Source organism: Hydra viridissima, unplaced genomic scaffold, assembly GCF_058129835.1.
Source record: "Hydra viridissima isolate aposymbiotic clone 2 unplaced genomic scaffold, HvirCarnegie_v1 scaffold_15, whole genome shotgun sequence".
NCBI classification, from domain to species: domain Eukaryota; kingdom Metazoa; phylum Cnidaria; class Hydrozoa; order Anthoathecata; family Hydridae; genus Hydra; species Hydra viridissima.
In genome coordinates, this window is record NW_028324314.1 from 1,586,748 (window position 1) to 1,613,718 (window position 26,971).

The following is a 26,971-nucleotide window of genomic DNA, read 5'->3' on the forward strand; positions in this document are numbered from 1 at the left end:
CCTTTAATCATAATTTTTTTTATTATTATTCTATTATAAACTCAATCAAAATTGATCGATAAATTCCAAATTTTATCAAAAAATCTCTTTTTTTTAAGATTTATAATCATGCAAAGCTTAAAATGACCTCTAATTACCCCCTGAAATAACTTTAAATGGTCTTATGATTTGATGTAATTTGAAATCTGTCGATGAATTTTGATGAAGTTTAATATGAAATAAAAAAGCAGGAAAATTGACAAATTTTTTTTTAAAGCATTTTAATAAGTTTAATATAATATAATATAAATCAAATGCTGTTTTCTTGTTTTACCAATGAGTCTAATGGTTGAAAATATAGTCCATGGTTGTTTTGGAAAGTTATTACGCTCCACATAGGTCAAAGATATAAAGGAGTTCTCTACTAGCTATAGAAATCTAAGGGCTGGAATTCCTTTGAAGGTGCACATAGTTGAGCAACATATTATCGAATTCATCGACATGAAAGGTGGAGTCTTCGGTATGATAATAATTTTTGAATTTGATAAAAAAAAAATTTTTAATATTAGTAATTAAATACTCTACTTCAACAGTTGAATCGTAAAATTTGCATAAATTACGACGAATATTTATTAAACAAACTTGTGTTTCTTTTGTACTACTTATACTCTATAGGCTTAGGTTACTGGACCGAACAAGCTCTCGAATCCGTTCATCAGGATTTCAATCAGTTTTAGCGAATGAGAAAAGTTGGAGAGCACAGTCCAAACTATATAGAGGCGCTAAAAAACGCTGTTGTTGCTTACAACTACAAGCACTTTTAAAGTAGCTTTCCATTTGCAGGAATGTAGTTTATAAACAGTAACATGTTAAAACTCCTTATGAACAAACCGTTAATGATTTTGTTTCAGAAATAACTCGAACAATTTTTTTCAGGGAATTCGAACATTGTCATGAGATACAAGGCCTTATTAATTTCCTATAGCGAGATAGCTAAAGGCTCAACTTGTGATCTAAAATTTTAATATTTAGAAACATTGCTGTTAATTCGTTAAAGTAAATTATTCGAGCATCTAAAAATTTTAACATGACATCTTAAACTGTTGTTAGCTTACGTTTCTCAGAATTGCAAATTTCTTTCAATATTTTTACTCGAAAACGTTTACGCAAAAGCGGTTTGCGTAAAAAGCGAAATACGCAGAAGAATCAAGCATATTTCAAAACATAAGAAAATAATTCGCGAAGCCTAATCTAATAAAATAAGGTAGAAGGCGATATTTTAAAATCAAGTCATCAAATAATCAAATAAACATAATTTGGGATTCTTATTTTTATTTAAAATGCTGTTATTGTTTTACCTTTTTTTTTTTTCTTTCGTTGTTATTGAATTATTGTCGTTATTACTATTATTCTGGTTATATTATTATTCTTGTTATTCTTCTTCTTATTATTGTTATTGTTGTTGTTATTATTATTATTATTATTATTATTATTATTATTATTATTATTATTATTATTATTATTATTATTATTATTACTACTATTATTATTATTAATATTATTATAATTATTATTATTGTTATTATTATTATTATCATTATTATTATTAATTTATATTATTTTATATTATTGTTATTGTTGTTGTTGTTGTGTTTGTTGTTGTTGTTAATATTATTATTATTATTATTATTATTTTTATTATTATTATTATTATTATTATTATTATTATTATTATTATTATTATTATTATTATTATTATTATTATTATTATTATTATTATTGTTACATTGTTATTTTTGCTTTTCTACATTAGCCTCCTTAAGATAGCTACATAAATATAACACTAATGTTTTTATATGTTTAAATTTATTAGCAATTTTCAATGAATATATAACAAATGTAATACATTTATAATCTATTTATTACAATTATGCATTTCAATTTTGAACATTTTAATTTTTATGCAATTTAAAACTGAACTCTTTTTATCTTTGTTAGATGGATGATACGTAAGGTTAAAAAAAAGAGTTTATGAGTAGCAGAAAAAGATTTATATTTATGTTGATTCTGCATTAATCTGGTTATGAGTTGGTTTGATGCTAAGACACTCTCCAAGTATGCAAAGACTGCTCTAAAACAAGCTCAAAAAAATATTGACAAAGTACTAGATATAAAAGATGATGTAGCCACAGACACCGCAACTTCGTATCCAAGTATGTCTATTATATAAAAGTGGGTGACTACTTCTGTTATTTAGGTTTTTGATTAGTAAAGGTTTTTCATTAATGCTGCTGTATATAACAAAAACAAAACAAAAAAAAGCTAAAAAAAAAGTGATAGCATTTGAAAGTGTAAGCTCACGTAGAGTAAACTTAAAATAATTCTGAACTTTTTGCATTAATATTATATAATTATTATTATCAATATTATTATTATTATTATTATTATTATTATTATTATTATTATTATTATTATTATTATTATTATTATTATTATTATTATTTTTGAAAGTTGTTGGTTTGTTATTTGTTCTCAAAATTTTCTCAATCAATAAAGTAAATTTTAGAAAGAGCAAAAGCTTCTTTGGATAACTATGAAAAAGTGCAGTATTACACTATATTAAGACTAATTTTTTATTTAATGTCTTTTTACTATAATACCAGGTATTTTCTTTTCATACAATGTTATTTGTAACTGTTAACAGCACATTTAGTTTCTTTAGCTTTGATTCCACATATCTTTTGTCCCTTATAAAGTCAATATCTTTTTTTGTATATTTTTAAAAATTGATTACTTCTATATGACTATTATTGCTATATAAGAGTAATTGATATTTAAGTAGAAAACAAAACATGACTTAATGTTTATCATTAAAAGCTTTAGATAAACATCATTTTATACTTTATTCAATTATCAAATGGTCAATCTCTCTCAAGTTAAATTATAAAAATTACATCAATCAATCACATTTTCTTAGTTACATGTGAAAACCAAAAAAAAATAAAAAAAAAACAACACAGAACTCCAAAAAAATTTGACAACTCTAAAACTAATCCCCTTTGTAATAGTCTATGGGCTTTAAAGGCCACAGAAGTAAGTTTGCATTGGCCTCACTCACCCTCTCAATAGACCTGAATTTCCAAGTGTCTAGGGATACCACCAATTATATACAATCAGATATTGGATTTTCCAGACTAGAATCCTTGTTTCTGCAATTTAAATTTACACATAACTCTTTAAAATCTGTCAACAAAGGCATACAGTTGCAACTATATTTAAAGTTAATTTAATGATCATTAAGATTTGATTTCAAAAATGTTTTTTCTTTATAACCATTCTTCAAGTATCAGTTTTAGTCAATGCAAGTAGCAATTTTAGTCAATTATATAAATACTGTTTCATATTTCATGAACTTTCTTAAAGCTTTTATGATGAGTTTTTTTTCTTAACTCTGTAGTTTAAGTTTTGAAAGTAAGTCTTTTATCTAAAAAAAATTAATTTAGTACATATATAACTTTCCTCGATCAATTGTAATACCATTAAGCAGCATCCTTATCATGTTTTGTCTTGTTAAGTTTTTGTTTTTATTCATGTTGTTTTTATTGATTGTTCTTTGTTTTCCTAAAATTAATCCATTTAAATTAAATAATAAGATTTTCACAGTAATTAATTGAAATGACATTTTTGGACATTCTTATTCTCTCTCAACAAACTTATAGTTTGGTTTCACAAATAACTTCTCATTATTTTCTTCACAAAAAAAAGTGTAGAAAACAATGAGAACTTATTTGTGATATCAAACTATAACTTAAAGTATACATAGCAATCATTTAATGGTTGTTTTTTCAGCCTCTTTTCTACACAAAAAAAGCATAGAACAGAGTCTGAGAAAAATCAATGACCATTAATTGATTGCTATATTTTAAAATTAAATTTGATTATTTTTAAGTCATCAATTATTTATACGCATAAGTTTAATGCTGCTTTTAAAAATTTCATCGCAATCTCAATTATAAATTGTTGTTATGATGTAAAAATGGCAAATATTTCAGAGCTTTATAAGTTAAAGTTTAATTCGTTTTTAAATTATTTGCTTTAAGTTTAAATTAAAACTACAAATCATCAAAATCTAAAGACATGTAATTCGTTTTTTTTTTATCTATTCAATAATTCCAATGCTAACTTTTGGGTTTCTCTTCATAAATGTTCGAATGAATGAGTTACGAAACTCAGCTGTACACAAACAGTAAAGAATTGGTGCAGCAAGTGCATCTAGGAATGTTAGACATTTTAAAAAAAATTCAATGTACTCTTTTTCTTTAGAAATAAAGTATTCATGTTTGAAGCATTTTTTTTGACAAATGTTAATAAGAATGTAGTATATTATAGTTGGTGACCAAAGTATGGTATACGCCATTGTTAGAGTTATGCTTAGCTTTATAATTCTTCTTTGGAAATGCTTATTCAGTATTGATAGTTGTCGGGTCATTACAAATTTTAAACCTTTATTGTATCCTTTTGAATTTATTCTTGATTGTAGTTCAATAGTTTTTATTCGGCCAATCAGAATCTTATAAATCAAAATGATTGCTATGTATGGGAGACCACAGTTAATTGTCAGCATCAAAGTTGACCATAGGGTTGATATTCTATAACTGCAATTGTTTTTTTCTTTGTAAAAAGAACTTGTGTTATTTGTTATTTCTGATATATTCTTTGTGTTGAAGAATGGTAAAAGAGAGAGCAACAGTAAGTATAACCAATAGAGTGAAAGAACTAACCAAACTTTGGTCTTGGTTATACAAACTTTGTACTTCATTACAATGAGTGTAGCTAGAAGTCTGTCTATAGCAATAAACAACACACTGTATACAGCTCCATAAAATGTTAGTACGCTTGTAAATTGGGATCCATCACAAAAGAATTTATTTAATTTCAAATGAGATACATTGGCTTTTTTACCTGTGTATAGTGGTATTGTAACTAAACCTTGTATAAAATGGATACTTAACAAGTTCACTATAAGATACATTGAGGGTCTTTTTGATAATGACTTTGATTTGAATATTGACCAAAAGCTTGCAACATTGAGAGATATTGAAATAGCCGCAAAAATGTTAAGAAGTATTATTGCTACAATTGTAAAAGTATCCATATGTATTGCTACAAGTATGGTTTTGTTCTCTATAAATAATACTATCTATCACTCAAACAAGCTATATAATAAAAAAAAAATTTACCATCTGTTTTGATTGTTTGCTTTGTTACAATGTTGTTAAATTTTATCTAATTGTTTGAAAAGTAAGTTATTTACTTTATTTTTAAATAATAGTTAACATTTAGTAATATTTAATTTATTATCTATGTAAATTTTCTAAAGTTTGTTTTGTATCATTTAATTTTATTTACTTTACTATTTTTAAATTAATTTTGGCTGATATTTAAAATGAATACAAATAAAAAATTTAACTTTCTTTTTGCTGGCATTAAAAAGCAGAGTTGAAAATTTTTTTTCTTTATGCTTACATAAAAATTCATATGTATCTATTTACATACATATTTTAGTATAAGTATAAACAAACCATTATTCTGTTAGAGTTTACATGCATATATAAATTTTTGTTACATAAGCAGTATACTTTTGTAATAATAATTCTGAAGGTATATATTTAAGGTGTATTTATATATATATATATATATATATATATATATATATATATATATATATATATATATATATATATATATATATATATATATATATATATATATATATATATGTATATATATATATATGTGTGTGTGTGTGTGTGTGTGTGTGTATGTATATATATGTATATATGTATAAATATATGTATATATATGTATATATATATGTATGTTATTATATATATATGTATATATATATATATACTTGTTTTATTTATTTTTTAATATTTGTTTTAGATCCTCATACTTCAACTCCAAACAGTTCTGCAATTATTCACTCTCGTTCTGGAGTTTCTGGATCAACTCTTGCCAGTGATGACACATTTTTTGATTCTTTTTTTGAAAATTCAGAAACACAAACAAAAAATAAAAACCAATCAGCTGTGACCAAATTCAATAACAAGACTGAAAAAGTTGGCAATGAAGCTGAAAGCTCAAACAATAGCTCCATTTTTTTTAAAAATAATTCTTCCAATAAAGAATCATTACAAACAGGTTGGGATGATTTTTCTGATGTGGATATAAAGATACCTTCTTCAAAAAAACCTTTAAAAAATCCAGTAACACATTCAGAAACAGCAGTAAGTAACATAGTTGAACATAAATTACAACATGAAAAAATTGAAGCCAGTTATACGAACCAGTATGATTGTTCTGGAAAGAATAAAAACATAGAAGTCTCTTCTAACAAAGAAATTTCTTATGGTGCAACATGTGAAGAAAATTCATTTCAAAACCATCAACAAAACTTTTTAACAAATGAAAACACAATGTGTCAAGATGTTAACGGAAAAAATTCATTTCCTCTTCAAATAAAGGAAGAAAAATTAATAGATTTAAAAATTGACAATAAACTATCAAATCCAGAGAAAAATTGTGTTTTTGTAAAAACTATTGTTGCTAATGACCCTGTTGATTCCAGCTTGTTTCTTGACAGCTCTATATCTAACACTCAAGAGAACACTTATGAATGTTTGCCTTCTGATATTGTAGTTAACAATCAAATAAACAAAAAATTGTCAGCTAGTTTATCATCTGATACACTAGCTGACAACGAAGAAATTGCTGACAATCAAGAAAGTGCTGACAATCAAGAAAGGCTTGGCAAGTGTTTGCCTTCTTATGGAATTCATCTTAAGGAAACTGATAGTGAAAATGATGGTTTGTTTTTACTTGATCAAATAACAGAGCAAGTATCAAATATGAATAAAAATATTGGTTTTGATGGTGAAGATAAATCACTGTCCAGGAAGGAAGATCAACACAAAACAGTTGAAAACAAAACAGCAAAGGAGACTGATATATCTAAAGTTGAAGAAGTTATTTTTGATGCCCCATGTAACAATCTTCAAAATGATTCTTTTTCTCAAGTTGATATATCAGAAGATACCAAGGTAAGGTTTTATTTTGCTCTTAAGAAAATATTTTTCCCATGCTTTTTATATCCTCATATCAAATGATCTGCATTTTTGTTGTCCCAACTGGGAACATTTCATGCTACTACTCAAACATGTAGTAGCTAAGATCTTGCTGATTTGATGTTTAAATTTGTATTCTGTGTTTTACAGTCATTTGTTATTTTGTTTTTTTTTTTTAAAGGAAATTAAAAGACTAAAGTGTGTTCTTGAAGCTCGTGAAATTAAAATGGTTGAACTAAGTCGTGAAAATATTAAATTGAGTGAAAGCAACAATTCTTATAAAAAGTAATATTTTTTATAAATGATTGATTATTAAATAATGATAAAGGGTAGGTAATTTTAATGAGGAACTCAAATTTTTATCTTTATAAAGTCAACTTGAACAATATGAAACAACTTTAAAGCAGAAAGATGAAAGAGAAGAAGAATTAAGACACCAGCTTACAAAAACATTTATGGAAGCAGAGAGCAAGCTGCAGCTTGTTATCAAGGTCAAAATATTTTTAAATTTATTTCAATATGTTATTCAGTTATTATCTAATGTATAAATCTCTCTCACTTTCAGTCTCTCTCTCTGGACATTTTGTAAACGAGCATTATTTTTTATTTAATTAGTGATTCTTAATCCCAAAAATTGGAACCCTAACACCAACAAATTTTGTTTTAGTAAAACTTACATGCAAAAAAGAAAAAGATTGTTTTGCCTTATAATTTGTTGTCTTTTGATTTTAGATAAATAACAAACTTTTTGTATTTCTTTAGGAGCGTGATGCTTTAAAACAGAAGTTAGCAGCAGCAGAATTGCAAATCCAAAAAAGGTCTAAATATTCTCTTACTTCACTGGTTGTCTAAACTCCTTATAGAAATTTGTAGATTTTTTGTTTTGATTTTATGTAGAAAATGTTTAATACACTCAACTTTTTCATAACTTAACTGACTTCATTTTTATTGGATCATTCTGTTAATCTGTGGGCTCTAATGATGCCTGACTTAACTATAGAAGAATTTGACACCTGTTTATTTGTGATACTTGATCCTACCACCTGTTTATTTGGTAGTGGTTTTTTTTTTTTAGTGAAAAAGATCTACAAATGTCATTAAGTCAGTCTGTAGCAGAGAAAGAAGAAACCATTAAAGCATTGTTGGAAGAAGGTTAAGTATAATTATAATGTAATATATATAATATGATATAATATATATATATATATATATATACATGGCTGCCAAGAGGGGGGTGGGGGTGAATGGGGAAGATTCCTGGGGCCCTGTGTGTTTACAAATAATTTTTTAAAGTAATTTTTAAAAGATTTAAATAGTTTTGCTTTTTAAAAGATTTAATTAACTTTTATTTTTAGTTTTCAATGACCAGAGCACGCTTCTATTGGTTCTGGGTATATAATTGATCATAATGAGGGCCCCTTAAGAAAACTTACACGGGGCCCGAAATTTCTCTTGGCTGCTATGTATATATATATATATATATATAATTATATACGTTCTCAGCAATATTTTATGCTAATGTAAAAAAGAGAAAGTTTGCAATAATATTCATTTGTTGTTTGTTTTATTGGTAAGAAAAGAAAAAGATTTTATTTTATTTTCTTTTTAGGGGAAGCTTTATCTAAGAAAGAATTAGAAAACAATATCAAGATAAAAAAGTTAAGGTTAAAACTTAAAGATGTCATGGCAAAAAATGAAAAATTTAGGTATCTCAAAACTTCATGAATTATTTACTTATTTATTTTAATAGTTGTTTTAAGAAATTACCCTGATTAAAATAAATAATCTTCTAATGAGAAATAATTTTCTTATAAGAAAGTTTTATTATCAGAAGTTTGTTTGTCTTAATAAGTCTACAAATAAGTTTTAAGATATATTTTACTGAGACTCTTTTTTTCAAATTATAATATTAACATATTTCTCAATAGTTGATGAAGTTGATGAATTGATGAAGCAATAAATCCTTGATCTGAGTTATCAAGATTACACGATACTGTTTAAAGAATCTATTTAGACTATTTAATTCTAGTTTTTAAACTTTTTTTTATAGAGTTGGAACAAGTTAAATTTAGATTATAGTTGTGAGAACATAGTTGTAATATCATGTTCCTTTGTAATCACCTTCTTCTAGCTTATATCTTCTAGTTATAGTATCTTTTGTAATCAAGTTCTTTTTCTAGTGCATTTATCTCAACTCACCTTCATAATATGGTGTATTTTCTTGGTGATAGCCTTGGTCACAACTACACTCAAATTAACCACTAGTATCAATACAAACAATTTTGGGAACTGTGACTAATTTCTGTGTATTCATTGTGTATTCATAAATAAGGCTATATGTCGATCTAGTAAGCTGAAGCACAAAAAATGTGTCATTTGATTAAATCAGGCATTTAATAAGATCACAGTGGTGCATTGGTTTGCTATGGTACATAAAACAAACACGCTAAATGTGATTTTTTTTTAAAATTACAAAAATGATATTTTTTTTTTACAGTGTGATGATCAATGATTTGAATGTAGAAACTCAAAGATGCAAAGATCTGCTGACTGAAAAAGAAAAAGAACTTAAGTTGCAAGAAGGTAATATTTTTGAAGTATCTTCTGGATGCTCTGCTAAGTTGTTCAAGTTCTTGTAGGTTAGAAAATAATAAAATAAAATAAAATAAAATAAAAGTAAAAGCTTTACAGAATAACATGAGTAAAACTTAATATTAAAAACTCTAGGAAATCCCATATGTTTTTAAATAACGATTTTGAGACAAAAGTTTATTTTTTTAAATTTAGATTATTTTATTATAAAACTGAAATTAACAAAGAAACTTTTTTTCCAGCTGAACTAATAAAGCTGCACAAGATGACTGATTCACAAGAGGATGAGATAACTGCTCTGAAAGAGAGTATTGATGACAATGATGAAAAGTATAAAGCAATGGAAGCGACACTACAAATAGCTTATGCGTAATAATTTGTTTTAACTTTAGTCTGGAGTTCTTTAAAATGTATGTTGCTTAAAATATACATTACTTGAGTATACTACAGCTAAAAATGTAGCTAAGGTTGTCGTATTTATCTAAAAAGAAAGAAGGATATTTAATGAATTAGCAAATGAAAATCAATTTTAGAGAAATCAACAAGCTGAACTTAGAAAAAGCTCAAAAAGAATCAGAAGCAAATGTAAGTTTTTAAGATTTTTAGTGGTGTATTTAATCTATTAAACAACTTTGAATAGTAAATAAAAAACAACTATAGGGAGATTTATTTAGGAAGGTTCTGCCGCAATTGCTATGAAAAAAGAACTTGAGCTGAAGATTAAAGAGCTTGAGAAAATTTCTTCATTTGATAGGGAGGAACTTCTAAGACAAGTAGATTTTTTAAAATTGTTTCTGTTTTTTTATTAATGGAGTTCTTTATAATGAAGATTGTGAATTTTCTTAACAGTTTTTTTTTTAATTAATTAAAAACTGCATATAAAAAAATTTTTTTTTGGGTATGGATTTTTAGATGGATGACTTACAGATAGCATACTCTCGCCTTGAGCAACAATCTGCGAGGCAAGAAAATTATTTTAAAAGAGAAGTACAAGATCTTCTTAAAGTAATTTTTTGATGATCCTTTATTTTGATTATAAAAAGATATAGTATAAAATTTTTTTTGTTTACTTTTGGTACATTGTTTGGTACATTTGTTTCACATTTCAGAGGCTAGAAGAAGGAGAGAATAGAAACCAAGAACTTCTACACAGCGTATCTACTGGTATCATTTTCATATATTACTTATTTTATTTCGTTTTCATATTTTTACTTATTTTTAAGATGTTTTCAATTATATAAAAGTCGCAGAGCACAAATTAAAATTTGATTTTTGTCCTAAATTTTTTATATTTTATATATCAGCAAATTAATATACTATAATATTTACTAAATTATGATATTTAGCAACCAGACCTCTTCTGCGTCAAATAGAAAATTTGCAAACAAGTCATTCCAAACAAGTAGAAAACTGGGAGAGAGTGGAGTTTAATCTTACAAGTCGCTTAGGTAAATCTATTTAAAAATATATCTAACTGATCAACTCAATCTTAATTGAAAAACCTGTAACAATTTCTTTTATCTTTTTTTTATTATTAAAGTGTTAAAATCATTACTCTTTTATTCAATTTCATTCCTTTCAAAACCCATTCATAATATTTTAATTTTTATAATATGATATAATATTTTAATACTTATTATAAACCATATTTTCCACTGATTATAATGATCAGATTGTTGCAATAAAAAATAAAGTTGAGCAAATATATTTTTAAAACATAGCAGTAATAAAAGTTATGAAATTCCATTGTAAATATGTGTAAACATGTTGGGTTTGTTGAAGATTTTACAAAAGCTGTGTTAAATGCAGTTGAAATCCAAAACTCTTTCATTACTATCAGCTTTTATTTTAGCTCTTGAGTTTCCTTATTTTTTTAACTTGAGGTTAAAAAAAAAATGAAACATAACAAAAATATCTGTAACTTTCCAGTTTCTTCTAATTTAGAATGATTTATAATGATAATAGATATGATTTGTGGTGGTACTATTGATTTTTCGATAACAGTGAACCATGTGTTGTGTTCATTTTTTCTTTTTTCAGGTGACATGCAACAGCAGTTGGCCCTTGCAATCGAAAAAGAAAGATCTGCGACAGAAATTGTTGATGAGTTGAAGGCAAAATGTAAAGCATTGGAAACAGAGTATCGAAGAATAAAGCAAGAGAAATCTATGTGCGATGAAATATTAGAAGAGGAACAATCTAAAAGAAAAAGTATAGAAGAAATTTTGAAAAGGTTTATTTTCCTAACTTTGGTTTGTTTTTAGTTTTTTCTTACAGCTTATTAAACTAATTTTGATTAAAAAAATTCTCATTTTAAAATTAAAATAATCTTGAAATTTATTAAAAAGTCATGGAAATTTTTATAAAACTATTTTAAAAGTTTAAATTTGCTAAAGTTATTTGTTAAAAAAAAATCAACAAAACATTGAAAATGAACCTTTTCAAACTTCTTTATTTAGAGAGATATCACAACATGAAACTAAAAATAGCAATCTGAAAAAGATGTACGACGGAGTCTTAAACGAAAAAGTAATAATATTCATAGGTTTTGAAGTTTGTTGCAAATTTTATGATGGCATGCTGTTTATTTTCATATCAAAAGTTAACAATTAGTAAAAGTTATAGGATTTTGAATGAATTATGAATAATTATTTATTAAAAAAGAGGATTGTTTGAGGTCTAAAAAACGCAGAAGTTTTCGGTTGATCTTTGGTTAAAAAAGTAGAGGAAAATTTTTAACTTTTATTTTATTTTAAAAAATCTTATTTTTACAAAATGTTAAAGGCAAATGATTTCTTAAAGTTTTATTGTTTTAAAAAAAAATTTATTTGTTTCATATGCAAAAAAAAAGATCTTTTTCTAGCAAAAGTAAAATGCTTAAGAGAAATGAAAAAGCGCATTTTGATAACCAGCTGTTAGATATTCATAAATCTGATCAGTAAAAATTACAGTATATTTCTACCTAAAATCACATGTAAGTCAATGAAAAGGAGTTTTATTCATATAAACCCTTTAAAGTATGAATAATTAACAATAATTTTGTTAAAGCTTATATGAATTGCAGTGATTTTAAAAGAATAGTTTTCTATATATGAAAGCAATATTCTATTTTAAAATAGAGTTGAACAAATTTAAAGTTTTTTTTAATATATATGGTTTTTAAGAGTTTTAATATGGTTTATATATGGTTTATATATATGGTTTATATATATGGTTATATATGGTTTAATATGGTTTTTAAGAGTTTTCTTGAAGAGCAGTTAGCTGCTGAAAGGCTGCGTTATGAAAATGATATTTCTCAGCTTGCATCACACCATTCAAATGTAAAACTTGATTCATTAAGTCGACAGAGTAGTGTGGACTCAATAATAAAAATGGATGAAACTGATGCAACACAAAAGGTAGTGACTTTTTTTGTTGTTGTTGTTGTCATAAATCTGCCAATCTGTTAAAACTGGTAAGAATGAAGAATCTATTAAAACTATCTGTTATTAATCTGTTATTCTAAAAAAACCAACAAAAAACAATCAGCCTAAAATTAACACTTTGTCAAATTTGTTTCATCTAAATCTTTTTTACTTTTTGTTTGTTTTTACATCAATGAAGTTGTGAAAAAAAGATTTATTTACTTTAATGGAAAGAAATATATTTTAGTGTGATCTTTTAGGAGTTAAAACTATAATGGTCAGAAAGTGCTAAACATACTTTAAAATAACACAAAGATTTATAAAACTTGTTAATCATAAATAGATTTGATTTTAGAATGTAGATATTTGGAATTCTTCTTTACATTCACATACAAATGCATCCAGCAGCAGTCTTCAAGAATGGTCTAGTGGTATGCGCTCTACAACTACAATAGCATCTTTAGAACAGTTAAATAGTCAACTCAGGAAACGGGATGGTGAACTATTTCTGCTTCGTGTAAGTTGCTTATTAACTGGTTCTGCTCATCAGATCTTTTTAGACTTAATTACAACATAATTAATTACAAATTACATATTAACTACTTAATTACAACATGTTAGTTTCTTCTAAAACTCATGTATGATAAAATAGAAACTTTTCAATTCTGGGAATTGTCATGCTATGCTTGCCAGATATGATGAAATGCTTGGCATATTTATTTTTGAAAATACACTAATTGATACTAAATTGATAATAATAATTAAATACAAAAAAATAATAATAATAATAAGTAAATGCACATCTCTTTTTGTTATATCTATAGTAAAGGCTAGATATCTATTAGAATCTACAATTATTATTCATAAAAAAAACTAACCATGAGTTCAATCAAAATTTAATATAGTTGTAATTCATGCAGTAAAAACTGGTAACTGTTAAATTTATTTAAAACCTGCATTAACTTGCACAGATATGAAATTATGAAACAAGATCAGAGTCTAGTTCTCCAAGGTTCTAAGGAACAGAATTTACTAAATTACATTATGGTTTGGTTACACAAAAAAACGACTATAAAGTCGTATCCTTTTTTAAGAGTTGTAGCAATCAAAGTTTACAAAGGTGAACGCAAATATTTTGAAATGCAGATAGGTCTCTGGATTCTCTGCTTTGCTACTTCTATTAATGGTTTATTTACCCAAAATATTTTATCAACTGGGCACCAATCTTCACTCAAGGTTAGGATACAAAAATAATTTCGTGTTGTTATTCCATGACGTCAGAAAGATTCTTTTTTGTTCGCTCTGATTATGAACAAAAGTTGACTCGCAAAATATTTCCCTGTTACAAGAAGATACCTACGTTCTGAACCAATCAAATTTTCTCAAAATAAGTTTAGAGAGTTCGATTGTTTAAAAATTTCTGTTTCCTCATCAGGAACATGTCGTTGTTGTAGACAGTTATTTTGCTCTTTAAATATTTCCTTTAATACTGTTTAATGAAAACTTGAATGAAGTTTTAGAAGCAGTGTTAATACAGTGGATTGCATAAATAAAGAGTCACTAGTTTTTTTATGCGAAATTTTTGTTTTTTTCAAAATTATCTTTGAAACTAACAAATTAACACGATTAAAAAGCGTATTATATATGTTAATTGATTCTCTATCGAATGGTATATAATTCGATTTCGTTAGGTTAACCAGTCTTGAGTAATTATTAATTCAATTATACCTGTATTTCTAATGTAGCAAAAATACAGAATCAACTAAAATTTTACGACTTAAGTTGAAGTATCTCAACGAAATGTTATCCGAGCGATCTAAAATTTGATGGTTGATTTCTTTCGAACTATATAAACGTTCTTGCGAAAATAAAATTAAGTTATCATTTTTGTATCTTGAGTTATTCGCATTGGTAATTATTTGGTAAATTAAAAAGACAAAAATGGGCAGAAAAGCTGTTTCAGACAACGTACGATGGCAAATTGTAGGTCTGCTAAAAGATAAAACAAAAAGCCAACGAGAAATAGCTGTACAATGTTTCTCTTAACTGTGTACAAACAACGTTGAAAAACCACGAGCTACATAATGATGTCAAAGATTTACCAAGGCTTGGTAGGCCTTTAAAGCTAACTTTAAGAGACCAAAAGTATCTCTATTGAAAGGTTAGACAAGACCCTAAAATTTCTTACCGCGAACTTGCTGAAGGGTTTACAAATACGCCTGGTAACGTTAGTGTTAGTAGATGAACTGTACGAAGATGCCTAAATAAGAAGCGCTTAGATTGCTATGCTCGAAAACCACTTTTGCGTGTCTCAGATCGCCTAAAAAAGATTAAAATGGTGCAGAGAAAAACTTCACTGATCTGTAGAAGACTGGACCAAAGTCATTTTCAGCGACGAATCTAATTTTAAGGTGATAAATCGCAACTCAAGATTTATCATCAACAGGCTGGCTGGTGAAAAGTTCAAAGAGCGTTTTTTTGTACCAAGGATACAAGGCGGAGGAGGATCAGTCGAGATATGGGGATGCTTCTCCCATAAAGGAACAGGGTCATACAGCATTTATAACGGCAGAATTAGCCAGTACAACTACAAAGAGACCCTCAAAAGTAAACTTTTGCCAACAGCCAGAGCTTTTTACGGAAGACGACAACAATCGATTTTTCAGCACGATGGCGCAACGGCTCACACTGCAATCTTGGTTTAAGAGTGGCTTGATCGGAAAAATATTACGGTCATGCCTTAGCCAGCTCGTTCTCCAGATTTCAATCTCATCGAGAACACTTGGGCTTGGATAGACAAGAGATTGGTCAAAGAGAGCATAGCCAGAGTTGCGCAATTACAGCAGGCCTTGGAAAAGCTTTGGAAAGAATTTCCAAGAGAATTATGCATCCGATTAGTTGAATCTATGCCTAGACGTGTTCGTGCATGTGTGAAAGTTCGTGGTGCGCATACAAAATACTAATATGCACCATGACATATTTTTGCTGTTTTTTTGTTTGTTTTTTTTTAACAGTTGTATATATTTCTCATAAAAATCTTAAATTTTTTTTTGAAAAATTTTTTTCTTATTTTATTTATAAAACCGCTGTTAATAAAATTAATAAATAAATAATAAAATTAATAAATAATATAATAATTAAAAAATAATAAAATTTAAAACAATTTAAATTAGCTTTTTTTGTTTGCTTTAAATTTAAAAAAAAACAAAAAAAAAATCATAATAAAAATCAACTGAATTTTTATGCAACCCACTGTAGCTCCTTAAAAATTTGAAACAATAGGTAATGTTAAAAAAACTATGATGCTATTAGTATATCATTAAATATTGGTTGTTTTCCAATCCTTTTCGCCAAACATAGCCTTTAACAAAAACTGAAATGGGAAATTTTGGTTGTTGGTGAAAACTTGAATGAAGTTTTAAACAACATTCGTAAAATCCAGCAGTATTTACAAAATATCCGATTCAACATAAGAATGATGAATTCAACTTAAAAATGTGCAAATAAATATAGATAAGTAATATAAATAATACTAAAAAATATACAAATCAATAATGCTATATGCGGTTAAATTATAAAAAAAAGTAAAAAAGTATACCTATAAATAAATATGCAAATTATTTTTATTTTATTAAACACCATATACATTTGCTGTATCGAGGAAACGAGAACGAGCGCGTCACCTAGGCTAATACGATAGCGCTACCAAAAAACGTGTATTTTTACTTAAATCTCAACTTACTATAGCTATTAATTTACATACATTGAACTTATTTTTTAGCAAGTGTGAAACAGTTTGTGTACTGCAAAACTTTCTATTTGTTGCGCAGGAAGAAGTGAGCTCTTTGGAACGTACTAGAGCATCATTGGCACGTGATTTGGTTTCTGCGTCTAGCAAGCTAGAAGAGCTTGAGGCACATTCGCAGGAATTAGAAAATTTTAAAAGTAAATACGAGGTAGCTAGCTATTTCTGAAATTTAGTTGTTTGAAATTTTTTTAAGTTCCTCCTCTTCAAGTACTTTCCACTATCTAATCAATTTACGGTGACTATGAGATAAAGAAGGGTTTTCTAAGTAAAGAGAAATTGTTATAGTATAAACGTGGCAAACGAGCGGTAAAAAAAAATACAGTTGTGGAAAAAGTTATATATAAGCACTCTCGATGTTACAACACCTGAAGGAAAACGAAAAATCGGTTTGTTATATCGAGAGTGTTATTTAGAAAGTTTATTTATGTAACAATAGTATCAATAGCAAGTTATGCTATTGAAAGATAAGGGAAATAGAGTTTAGTTCGTCACATCGAGATGTTCATTTGATCGAAATGCTATTGCACTGACATATTTTTTATTTTTAAGAAACAGCACTTTTTAAATCAAGTGCTCAGTAAGCTTTAAGTAACGGAAACCATTTCTATTCGGTATAATTTACAGAAGTTATTTACAGCTCAAGAAATAAAATTTCCTTTTTAAAGATTTCTCGTCAATCTTAGGAACTGAGCAATCGTTACAACGCAATGCTTCAAATGTACGGTGAAAAAGAAGAGGAAAACGAAGAGTTGAAAATGGACTTGCAAGATGTTAAGGCGTTATATAAACAGCAGGTGTGTTAGCGTTAAGTTGTAGAGAGTGACGCGGTAACGAGATTTGTTAAAATATATTACTAAGAACGAAGGTTATTTTAAAAATATATTAAAAATTTTCGTCACCGTGTCACTATTTATTTGAGTTTATATATCTGTAAAATATCTCTTCTCGAACTGAAATGCTCAAGTTATTTTTTATCCATCTTCTGTGGTAAGTGCATTTTTTATTATAGGTTCAAGAACTGTTATTGTCCACGAGATGAAGTTGGAAATATGTGAATAAAGATTTGCTTCTAATAATTTCGTTACAGTTTCGTTTGCTTGCGCCGCTCATAAAAAAGCCCAATAAGAAAATATCACTTTAAAAAAACATTTTTATTTTTAACAAGTTATAGAGTCCCAGCTTCTTTTTTAATATGTTCTCAGAGCCCAGCTCCTTTTTCTATTCTTTTTTTTTTTTATTTATTTGAAAATATATTATTTGTTTTAATTTTTCTTTAATATAATTTCGAATGGAAAAGTGTCGCTGTGGGAAATAGTTGGAATTAGTAGATTCACCAGGGCGTTCATTCCTTTTTTTTTAAATCAACAACTTAAACTCGTTTTTCAGGATTTAAACGTTTGAACAGAAAAATTTGTCATCTGCATGTTATTTCTATTTCAAGTAACCGTTGTTAAAGTCTCTATTAAAATTAAAATGTATCTTTTACGCAAATCAAATCCTTTTTGGCAGATTAGTTCTTCAAAAAGCGAATAAAAAGTTATTTTGAATCAAGTACAAAAATCACATTCCTTAAAATTCTTTTAATTTTTCTAATTTATTTTAAAAATTTTGTTCATTTTAGAAGTTGATCTCTGTAAGATTTCAGGATAAAAAGACTTAAAAGAATTTTATCGCCTTTTTAAGAGTGATCGTATATCTTTCGTCAAAAGTTGCTTTTTGCGTTTTGAATTTAGCTAAATCCTCCTCGCAATAAATGTAGCTAAGCCTTACCCCCGTCCGACAAGTTTTTGCGTACACTTAAACTAATAATTTACAAAAATATGAACTGTGTCACTGTAACTATAGAATTTACATAGAGGCATCCAATTGATACAAGATAAACGATAATAGCTGTGGGAAAAAAGACGAGTGCTCTAAATAGAACATATGTAAAAGATTAATCAGATGAAATCTACAAAATGAGAGCGCGAATAAATTCTCTTAAAATTGATTACAACGTCCTCTTTTTATAAAAAGTGAATAATTTCAAGTTTTTTCTTTTTTTTCTTTTTATTCTTTTCGTATTACTCTCTAAAATAAAAAAACCACCAGTAAAGAAAATTAAAACTGAAAAAAGAAATAGGAAATACAAAACGAGAAGCATAATCGATCGTGGAAGAAGAGAAATTCTGTTCATCTTTTGGAGAAATCTCAATCTCTATGCATTCGTTCTCTGGAGGACAAGTTGAGTTTCTGTTGCTGAAATTTATCTTCAACTTTTCGTTAAGTAAATTACGGCTCTCGCATTTAACATGGACTCCGTCGGGTATTTGAGTTTTACATATATTTCTTTTGTGTAGCTGTTTGTAGAATAGCGCCGCACCTTTTGAATAGTCGACGATATCGGATATAAAATCGGCTTTTTCCTGGATCTGCTTCGAATAATCCATTACGTCAGATAAAATGTAGTCGGATTGCAGTTGCGAATCAACAAATAAATATTCTCTCTGAAAAGAGCACATACATCATTAGCAAGAATCTTAACCTCGAAGTTTTGCGAGAATCTTAACCTTGAAGATTCTCGCTAAAAGTTAAAGATGATAGCAAAGATTATTTTAATAAGTTTATAAAATACTCCACAAGAATTACTTTCTTATTTGTTTTTCCTTGCTTCTTTTTAGGAGACCAATTGAGAACAATAATATACTCGATCAGAGCCAAAAAGACGAAAACAAACGAAGAAAACAAGTAGAGGTCCAGAGCTTTTATATATCCAACTTTTGGCATGTTTGCATTTGTTATGCTCAACATGGTAATCAATGTCAATATCGCTGTCACACAAATTCCTGAACGTGCAGGAATAGCAGTAGGTACAATCCAAAAAGACACCCACGTCACTGCTACGATTAATGCACAAGGTAAATAAATTTGCAAAATAAAAAATTCTCGGCGCCGGCGGAATGTAAACTTTGCGGTTGCGCTAGAAAATGATGCTAAAATTTTAAGCAAATAAGTTTTTCACAAAATCTTTTTAAAAAAAGCTGGAGTAGATATAGCATTACAAAAGTAATTCACTCATTTATTAACACAATTAATCGTGCAAACTTTCAACGACTTCTTATTTTTAACAATTGGATTAATTAATTGAGCGATTAATTAATCGAGCAAATAGTTCGCGGAAAAGAAAATATGCTACAACACCAAAAATTTCCGCGCAAGCATGTTTAGTACTTTATAGTTTTTATTAGCCGCTAACTAAAGTTAAATAAACAACAGCTCAACATGATTTTTTACCTCTTTTTAAGTCATCTACTTGATAAATTAGCAAAAAAACTTTCGGCGCAAATTTTTTATTGCTCAGCGGTTTTAAAGACACTATTTTGTATATTCACACCTTAACTTGCGAAACATAATCATAATACAAAAAGTGTGCGTTTTAAAGTGTGTTAAGACATATCTTAAACGTTTTAGCTGCATATTGCATATTACATCTGTTCGATATATCTGAGCACAACGGCCGATATATCTGAGCACAACGGCCTGTTGATTGCAATGATAAATTTAGTGGCTTCAAGTTGGTGCTTTTGGTGTCTATTTCTTAATAAAAGTAAAAAAAAACCCGAAAATTTTATATTTGAAAGCACGTACTCATCGTGTATGTACTGATCGTGTATGCGTGTATGCGTGTCTTGTAAATCTTTTAAACTGTTTTAAGCCAGTTCTAATGAAGAACTTTCCTGTAAACCCGTTCTAGTGGAGAATCGGTTCTATAAATATTTATGAGGTTGAGTATTTCATGGTTTATTCATGTAAAAATTGTTAAATTCATTTAAAGTTCGTACTTTAGAGAATTTACCACCTTTTTTCAACTTATCTCAGCATCAATTTGTTTTAATTGAAGTTCTTTCTAAACCATTTTCAAAAGTCACGAAATTTTATTGCTGTAGTTTCTTCAACGCTGCCCTAATATCGCTAAGTGGTTTCTTTTCTTCCGCCTGTTAAAAAGTAGCAGAGAACATCTATTCGTTAACATCAGTTTAGTTAAATTCGTCATCTGTTAACATTAAACGTTACGAATACATAAAGTATAAGTTTAGCAGAGGCCTTGATAACAGAGGCCATAGTAACAGAGACCATAATATAGTTTTATAGTTTCTATCATAGCTTGAAATTTCAATTGGCTTTCCAGATCTCTTTTGCCCATTCCCTCCCAAAAGCTGTCATTCTGAAAAGTGGCTTTCTATTGCTTAGAATGATATATATATATATATATATATATATATATATATATATATATATATATATATATATATATATATATATATATATATGTATATACACATGTATAATTTAAGCTAACATATTTATTTACGACGGGAAAAAAAAGATAACTTCACCTTCATGATAAGGAGTTTTCTCTAAGCTCTTTGTCGCGCTTGTAACATCGAAGCTTGCCATTTCTTTATCGTAAACAACTATACTATAGCTTTCATCAGTTGAATTTTCTTGCAAATACCATTTATAAACTAATTCATTATTATCGTGACCATCTGCAAACAAAAAACAGGTTTAGCGTGCGTATTAAACAAGTTTTTTAAGAAAATAATCTGTTACATAGTTTTGTAAAATCTTAAAAAATCTCAAAGAAAAGACTTCTTTTAAAGCAAAAATGCTTAGGGGGACAATAGTTTAAACAGCCCCTCAAACCCTCAAAAAGCCTCTCTTTTGCTAACATTTTTACCGAGCAAATTAAAGAGACTCACAACTTTCAATTGCCAAGTAACAGGTCTGGATGTCGAAGGGATACTTCCTGAAGTCCATGTGACAAGATGCGGTGGTACTTATCCTGACAAGTTTATAACAAAATTTATAGAATTATTAAAAAAGTTTAAAAATAGTAAGTTTTACATGTTTAAAATTCTTTTTATTTTATTTTTTTCAAAACTTATTTATCATCACTTTGTTTATTTATTTTATCATCCTTTCAGAACCAGTGCACCCCTCCCTTTCGTTTACGGAAATTTTCCCCATTCTGGTCCTAAAACGCTAGAGAAAATTGCTTTTCTGTTTTAAGAATTGATAATCGAGTCTACATTCAAAAATTTTATACAAACCTTGCATGGTATAGAATCATTCCGCTCGATAAGTTTATTGTAATAAATCGATTTTCTACTGTAACGGAATGAAATGTCGAGGATTTAGAGTTTACGAACACTGTATCAGGCAGCCAAAAGTCTTCAGCTTTCTTCCCCACAATATTAATAGAGGGTTGTGAGCTCATCGATGAAACTTTTAATCTTTCGTCGTACCAATACTGAGCAAAGTAAAAATCCATCTTGTACTTCTGAACGATTAAAGAAATCGGTTAAAATTGCGAGAAAGGGAAACAAAAGATATTATGAACATAAGTTTTTAATTTACGCAATGTAAAAATATTACTCATCGAGCTATGAAACGTTCTAGTCGACCGAAAGACAAGGCAGACGCAACTGTACAGTTGCGTGAAATAATGAGGATACTTCTGCATATGCGGACGCATACGTAAACGTTTTGGGTAAGAGTTGGAATAACATTTTAGTAAAAATCATTAAAAAGCTACAAAATGGTCAAAGGCCTAACAAATTAAAACTATTGTTATTTTTTTATTATATATTTAATTGAATTTCTAGCGAATATTGTAAAACCAAATTGAAATTTTGTTTAACTGTTTATCTTTATGTAGTTGTACAAGTGCGTCCGCCTTGTGTTTCGGTTCTCTCACACTTTTCATCGTTCTACGAGTACTTTAATGTCAGAAATTTCTTTAGGAAAAATTCTTCGTAGATTCTAATCTGCGAAAATAAATTCCCTTGAAATCTACAAGTTTCGCGGATCTGCGAAAGTTTCTTCTTGCAAAAACTTCTCAGATTAAAGCAAGATGTTTTATATTTAGCAAAAATTATCAACCTATGTTTATAATTTTTTTTCCTTCCCTGCAAAATTTTATTATTTGAGGTTTAACGTTGAATCGATTTTGTTTTAAAACATTGAGAAAAAAATATTTCACTTCATTCTCAGCAAATAAATTTGGAATCTAAAAACTTTAATGAAAAGAAAAGGTAAAAAAAAAAAAAAAGTTAAAAAACCAAACCATTGAACTTTCCTCCAAATTATCGAATGATAAAACATGAATGTTCAGTTGTATCTCAACTGCGCCTGGTTTCAACATATTACGATAAAAATATATGATAAATAGTTTACGTATGATCATGATAAACATTTTATAATGAGCTCCGGATAAAAAATAACAAATTTTTTTTGACAAAAGACAAAATTTAAAAAAACTTTTTTAAAATTACCTTTCGGCTTGATTATTTTATTGTAGCTCTTCATTGCCAGCTTAAGTGCAGCTTCCGGTAAAAGGCCATCTTTTTCATCCTTTGATTTTATTGAATCCCTTCAAATGAAAAAATCAGCAAAAAAATTTTATTCGGAGACAATTAATTACCTCTATACAGGAGCATTTGTTTTTTTTGCTTATGTTAAATGTTTAATTATTATCTTTATTGTCCTATTATTATTCTGCTTATTCTTATTTTTATCAAGTAAAGTAAGTTCTCACGTTAATCTCGGCTGCAAAGTGAGTGAAATTTTATCATCTTGAGTTACGTTTAGGTCCGAAGATTTTAATACACCCACCCAAGTACTGATAAAGCTTATGGCAATGTAAACCTTCCTTGTCATCATAAGATGACAGTAATTTTGTGAAGATCTCTCAACGATAGAATAGCTTGCCTTTGAAAATAAGGCAACTAATATCACTGAATGATTTAAGAGAAAGGAAAAAAAAATTAAATATTTAAGTCCTTAACCGCGATCTAAAGAATTAATGACATTTGAAAAAACACAGCTTTGAGATTTATTCAAATCTTCCGCAAGTGCTCACTGGGTTACATAAGTTCATACTTAATTTATATTGATAAATAAATCAATAAAAGATAACAGCAAAAAAAACTGATAGAATATATTTAACACTAAACATTTACTATTCCCTCTTTAAAACCTTAAATTGGTATTAAAAAAGAGAGGAAAAATCAAAAAGAAATCAATGAAATTATGAATGATAAATTCATTTTTTGTACACAGTGAAAAAATAAGGATTTTGTTGAAAGATAACCAGAAATGTTGATGGTAACTGCATGATGCGCATTGCCTGAAAAGCTATTTCACGTATTTTAAGAGATATTTAAAAATTCTTGACAATCTATTTAACGTACTGCGTAAAAGAGATATTTAAAAATGCCACAAAAAATAAATAATTTGGATGCTTATTACTTATTCCGTAATATACTAGAATTCAATTTTTAATATACTAGAATTCAAACAATTATCACAGAATAATATACTAGAACTCACGTAATCACGTAATATACTAGAATTCAAACAATTATCAAAAAATTACATTTATTATAAAAATATTGCTGCCTAAATATTGGTTTGTGTCAAATCTGCCGATCCTTTTAATGAAGAAATAAAGTTTTGAAAAGTGATTTTTTTGGTTAAGATTGGTTTTTTTTTTTTTTTGCTCAAATTTAACCCTTTCATCGCCGGCGAGCGGATTTTATAGAAACTAATCACAGCTGTCCGAAATCGGAAATAATAACTCAGAAGCTTCCGGAAAAAAACCTTTGGAGGGAGTAATCCACATATATTTCTGATAATCAAAAAATTTAAATCCTTCATGACCGTCCGAGCAAGAAATTTCAATTTTAAAAATATACTTTTGCTAAAAAAATGAGAAAATTTATTTTTTAAATATTTTGTAAAAAAAAGTATTTCTGAAACATCCCTAATAAAATATTGACATCTTTATAAAAATTTACGGTAATGTTTTGATTCTCTTGATGTACAGCTCAAAAATGCCAAACTCAGCGAAAAATCATGAAGACTGTCAATCAGTTTACATTGTCAATCAGTTTATATTCAGACAAAATATTAGGACATTAGTTTCAAAAGACTCCAAAGTCAGTGAACAGATTGCTTCAGGAGTCATTTTTTCAAAAGAAGCCATACCTCATGGAACCATAAGAATTGCATATAGTGGTGGTGGGCAACCTTTGCCAATCACTCCAGGTAGTTAGGATTTGCAAACCTTTTATCAAAAAGGAATCTAAATCTACATTTTTGACAATCAAACTAACCCTTAGCAAAGATTACCCTTTTAAATCAAACCTGCACTTCTGCATATAATATAAACCTAAAGATAATTTATTTATATCTTTGATTTAATTCAATTCATACAGGTTCTGCTAGTGAAAAAAGACTGTTTGGTGATGAAATGATTCTAAAAGCCCAAGACCTTGCAAACATTCAGACAAACACTGGTCTATCTAATTCTAACATCAAAAAGCTGGCCCCAGCATAAATCATGTCACAAAAACGAGAGTCTTTGAGCCTCAATTTTGAGCCAAGCTTCACAAAATTGGTACAAAACTATCTGAGCAATTCACTTACATAGACATCATTGTGGCTCATGATAAGTCTTAATCAAGGTAGTAAATTGTGGTTCACTGAAAGATCTTGCAACTCTTCTCAACAACATTTTGCTAAAAAAGACAAATGTACAAAGAACATATTGTGAAACTTGGAATTGATAGTGGTGGTGTTTTCCTCAAAATCAGCCTTGGAATTCAAGAAGATGAAATGTTTACTCAAAATCAAGCTCTACTAGAAAAGAAGACATTAACATCCTGGACAGCATAAGATAGTGGAAATGGCCTCAACTTCTTATTGCTGTCGCAGAGGATGTACCAGAAAACTATAAAAATTTGAAAACAATACTCTCTCTTATACTCTCTGAACCTTTTGGCTTTCTTCTTTCAATTAACATGAAGGTGGCAGACCTTGTTTGTGGGCTTTAGTCACATGCCAACTCACATCCTTGCACATGGTATAACATTTACCTCAATAGGTTTTCACAATGTGGAAACCATCGCACTTTTGGATCCATCAGAAAATCTTATACCTCTTTTGGAGTAGCTGGCTTAGACACAAAAAGCGCTAAACAATGTCAAAATGTGGAACATGAGCCCCTAAAGCTCTTCACATCAAAGAACATCCTTTTTAATGGCCTAAAGCTCTTCTCATCAAAGAACAACCTTTTCATGGAGGGAAGTTTGCTGGTAATGAACGCCGCAAACTCCTCAAAAATATCGAAGCTCTTAAAAGACAAGCAGATGATTCCGCTTTTTATGTAATTCCATTCATTGATACACTGAGAAAATTTGATGCAGTTGTTAGAGCATGCTTTGGAAATCATCTGGATTCAAATTACTCCTACGAAATTGAGCAGTTGTAACTGGCTTTCCTCTCACTGACAAAAAGAAGCGTCACACCAAAAGTGCATGCTATTTTCTTTATTGCCAAAGATTTCATTGATCTTCAAAGATTTCATTGACCTTCATTGAATGGTCCAAGAGTCTCTTGGACCATTCAATGAACTGGCAACAGAGGCCCTTCATCACAGCTTTAGAATGCACTGGGAGAGAAACAAAAGGCCTATGTGTCATCCAGACTATTCAGAACAGCTGCTTAGTTGCATTGTAGACTTCAACAACAAGCGCATACAATACAAGCCAAGCAAAAAAGTCTTTCATCTCTACATTTAATACTGAAAATTTAAAGAAATTGTTTTGTTTTGCAACATTTTTTTATATGTTTAAAGAATAAATAAAAATATAGCAATCCACAGAAAAGTGTGCATATTTTTTTAGTTTTCAAGAACATTTTTAGCTTTATCTTGTTAAATCATATTTAATCATCATTAATCATTACTCCCTATAATTTGATGTTTTTAAAGCATTTTACTGGATTTATCATTCATTATTGATCAATTCTAAAGATAAAACTCATAGTTTAATACATCCAACAACAGTTTAATACATCCAACAACAGTTTTTTACTAAATTAGACAAAGAGGATTTTTTGTGGCCTTAGCTTGTTTTTTTCAAATTGAAATTTCTTGCTCGGATGGTCATGAAGGATTTCAATTTCTTATATAACCGAATACGTTAACGTATTCGGTTGAAGAAAAGCGCGAG

General features: G+C 28.2%; 3 protein-coding genes across 3 annotated transcripts; 1 reads left to right on the forward strand and 2 right to left on the reverse strand.

Moving 5' to 3' along the window:
- The first annotated feature begins 1,147 nt into the window (after positions 1-1,147).
- Positions 1,148-18,176, forward strand: LOC145193054 (TATA element modulatory factor-like). Its single transcript, XM_090072673.1, has 22 exons — positions 1,148-1,243; positions 1,978-2,192; positions 5,926-7,082; positions 7,288-7,391; positions 7,480-7,597; positions 7,869-7,924; positions 8,182-8,258; positions 8,716-8,812; positions 9,604-9,689; positions 9,941-10,067; positions 10,232-10,283; positions 10,373-10,471; positions 10,611-10,703; positions 10,808-10,862; positions 11,045-11,146; positions 11,739-11,931; positions 12,158-12,227; positions 12,941-13,099; positions 13,461-13,622; positions 16,936-17,061; positions 17,597-17,707; positions 17,923-18,176. The coding sequence occupies exons 2-22, from the start codon at positions 2,063-2,065 to the stop codon at positions 17,950-17,952; spliced, it is 3,204 nt and encodes a 1,067-aa protein (XP_089928799.1). The 5' UTR covers positions 1,148-1,243; positions 1,978-2,062; the 3' UTR covers positions 17,953-18,176.
- Positions 4,139-5,200, reverse strand: LOC149878086 (uncharacterized). The gene has a single exon (XM_090073165.1). The coding sequence runs from the start codon at positions 5,132-5,134 to the stop codon at positions 4,139-4,141; it is 996 nt and encodes a 331-aa protein (XP_089929291.1). The 5' UTR covers positions 5,135-5,200.
- Positions 18,177-18,936: 760 nt separating the features above from the next.
- LOC149878087 (gamma-aminobutyric acid receptor subunit delta-like) lies at positions 18,937-23,687 on the reverse strand. The gene is made up of 8 exons (XM_090072674.1): positions 23,494-23,687; positions 23,231-23,328; positions 23,023-23,087; positions 22,007-22,236; positions 21,656-21,738; positions 21,290-21,442; positions 19,542-19,885; positions 18,937-19,399 (listed from the first exon to the last, which is right to left on the reverse strand). The coding sequence occupies exons 1-8, from the start codon at positions 23,616-23,618 to the stop codon at positions 18,977-18,979; spliced, it is 1,521 nt and encodes a 506-aa protein (XP_089928800.1). The 5' UTR covers positions 23,619-23,687; the 3' UTR covers positions 18,937-18,976.
- Positions 23,688-26,971: the final 3,284 nt, after the last annotated feature.

What these genes read in the sequence shown, in the direction of transcription:
- LOC145193054 (XM_090072673.1), top strand. Translation starts at nt 2,063, where the DNA reads ATGAGTTGGTTTGATGCTAAGACACTCTCCAAGTATGCAAAGACTGCT. An exon ending in AGAACTTAAGTTGCAAGAAG is followed by an intron (nt 9,690 to 9,940) that starts GTAATATTTTTG and finishes CTTTTTTTCCAG; the next exon opens with CTGAACTAATAAAGCTGCAC. An exon ending in AAACTGATGCAACACAAAAG is followed by an intron (nt 13,100 to 13,460) that starts GTAGTGACTTTT and finishes ATTTGATTTTAG; the next exon opens with AATGTAGATATTTGGAATTC.
- LOC149878086 (XM_090073165.1), bottom strand. Translation starts at nt 5,134, where the DNA reads ATGGATACTTTTACAATTGTAGCAATAATACTTCTTAACATTTTTGCG.
- LOC149878087 (XM_090072674.1), bottom strand. Translation starts at nt 23,618, where the DNA reads ATGATGACAAGGAAGGTTTACATTGCCATAAGCTTTATCAGTACTTGG. An exon ending in ACTTTGCAGCCGAGATTAAC is followed by an intron (nt 23,329 to 23,493) that starts GTGAGAACTTAC and finishes TTTCATTTGAAG; the next exon opens with GGATTCAATAAAATCAAAGG. An exon ending in GAAAACTCCTTATCATGAAG is followed by an intron (nt 19,886 to 21,289) that starts GTGAAGTTATCT and finishes TTAAAATTTTAG; the next exon opens with CATCATTTTCTAGCGCAACC.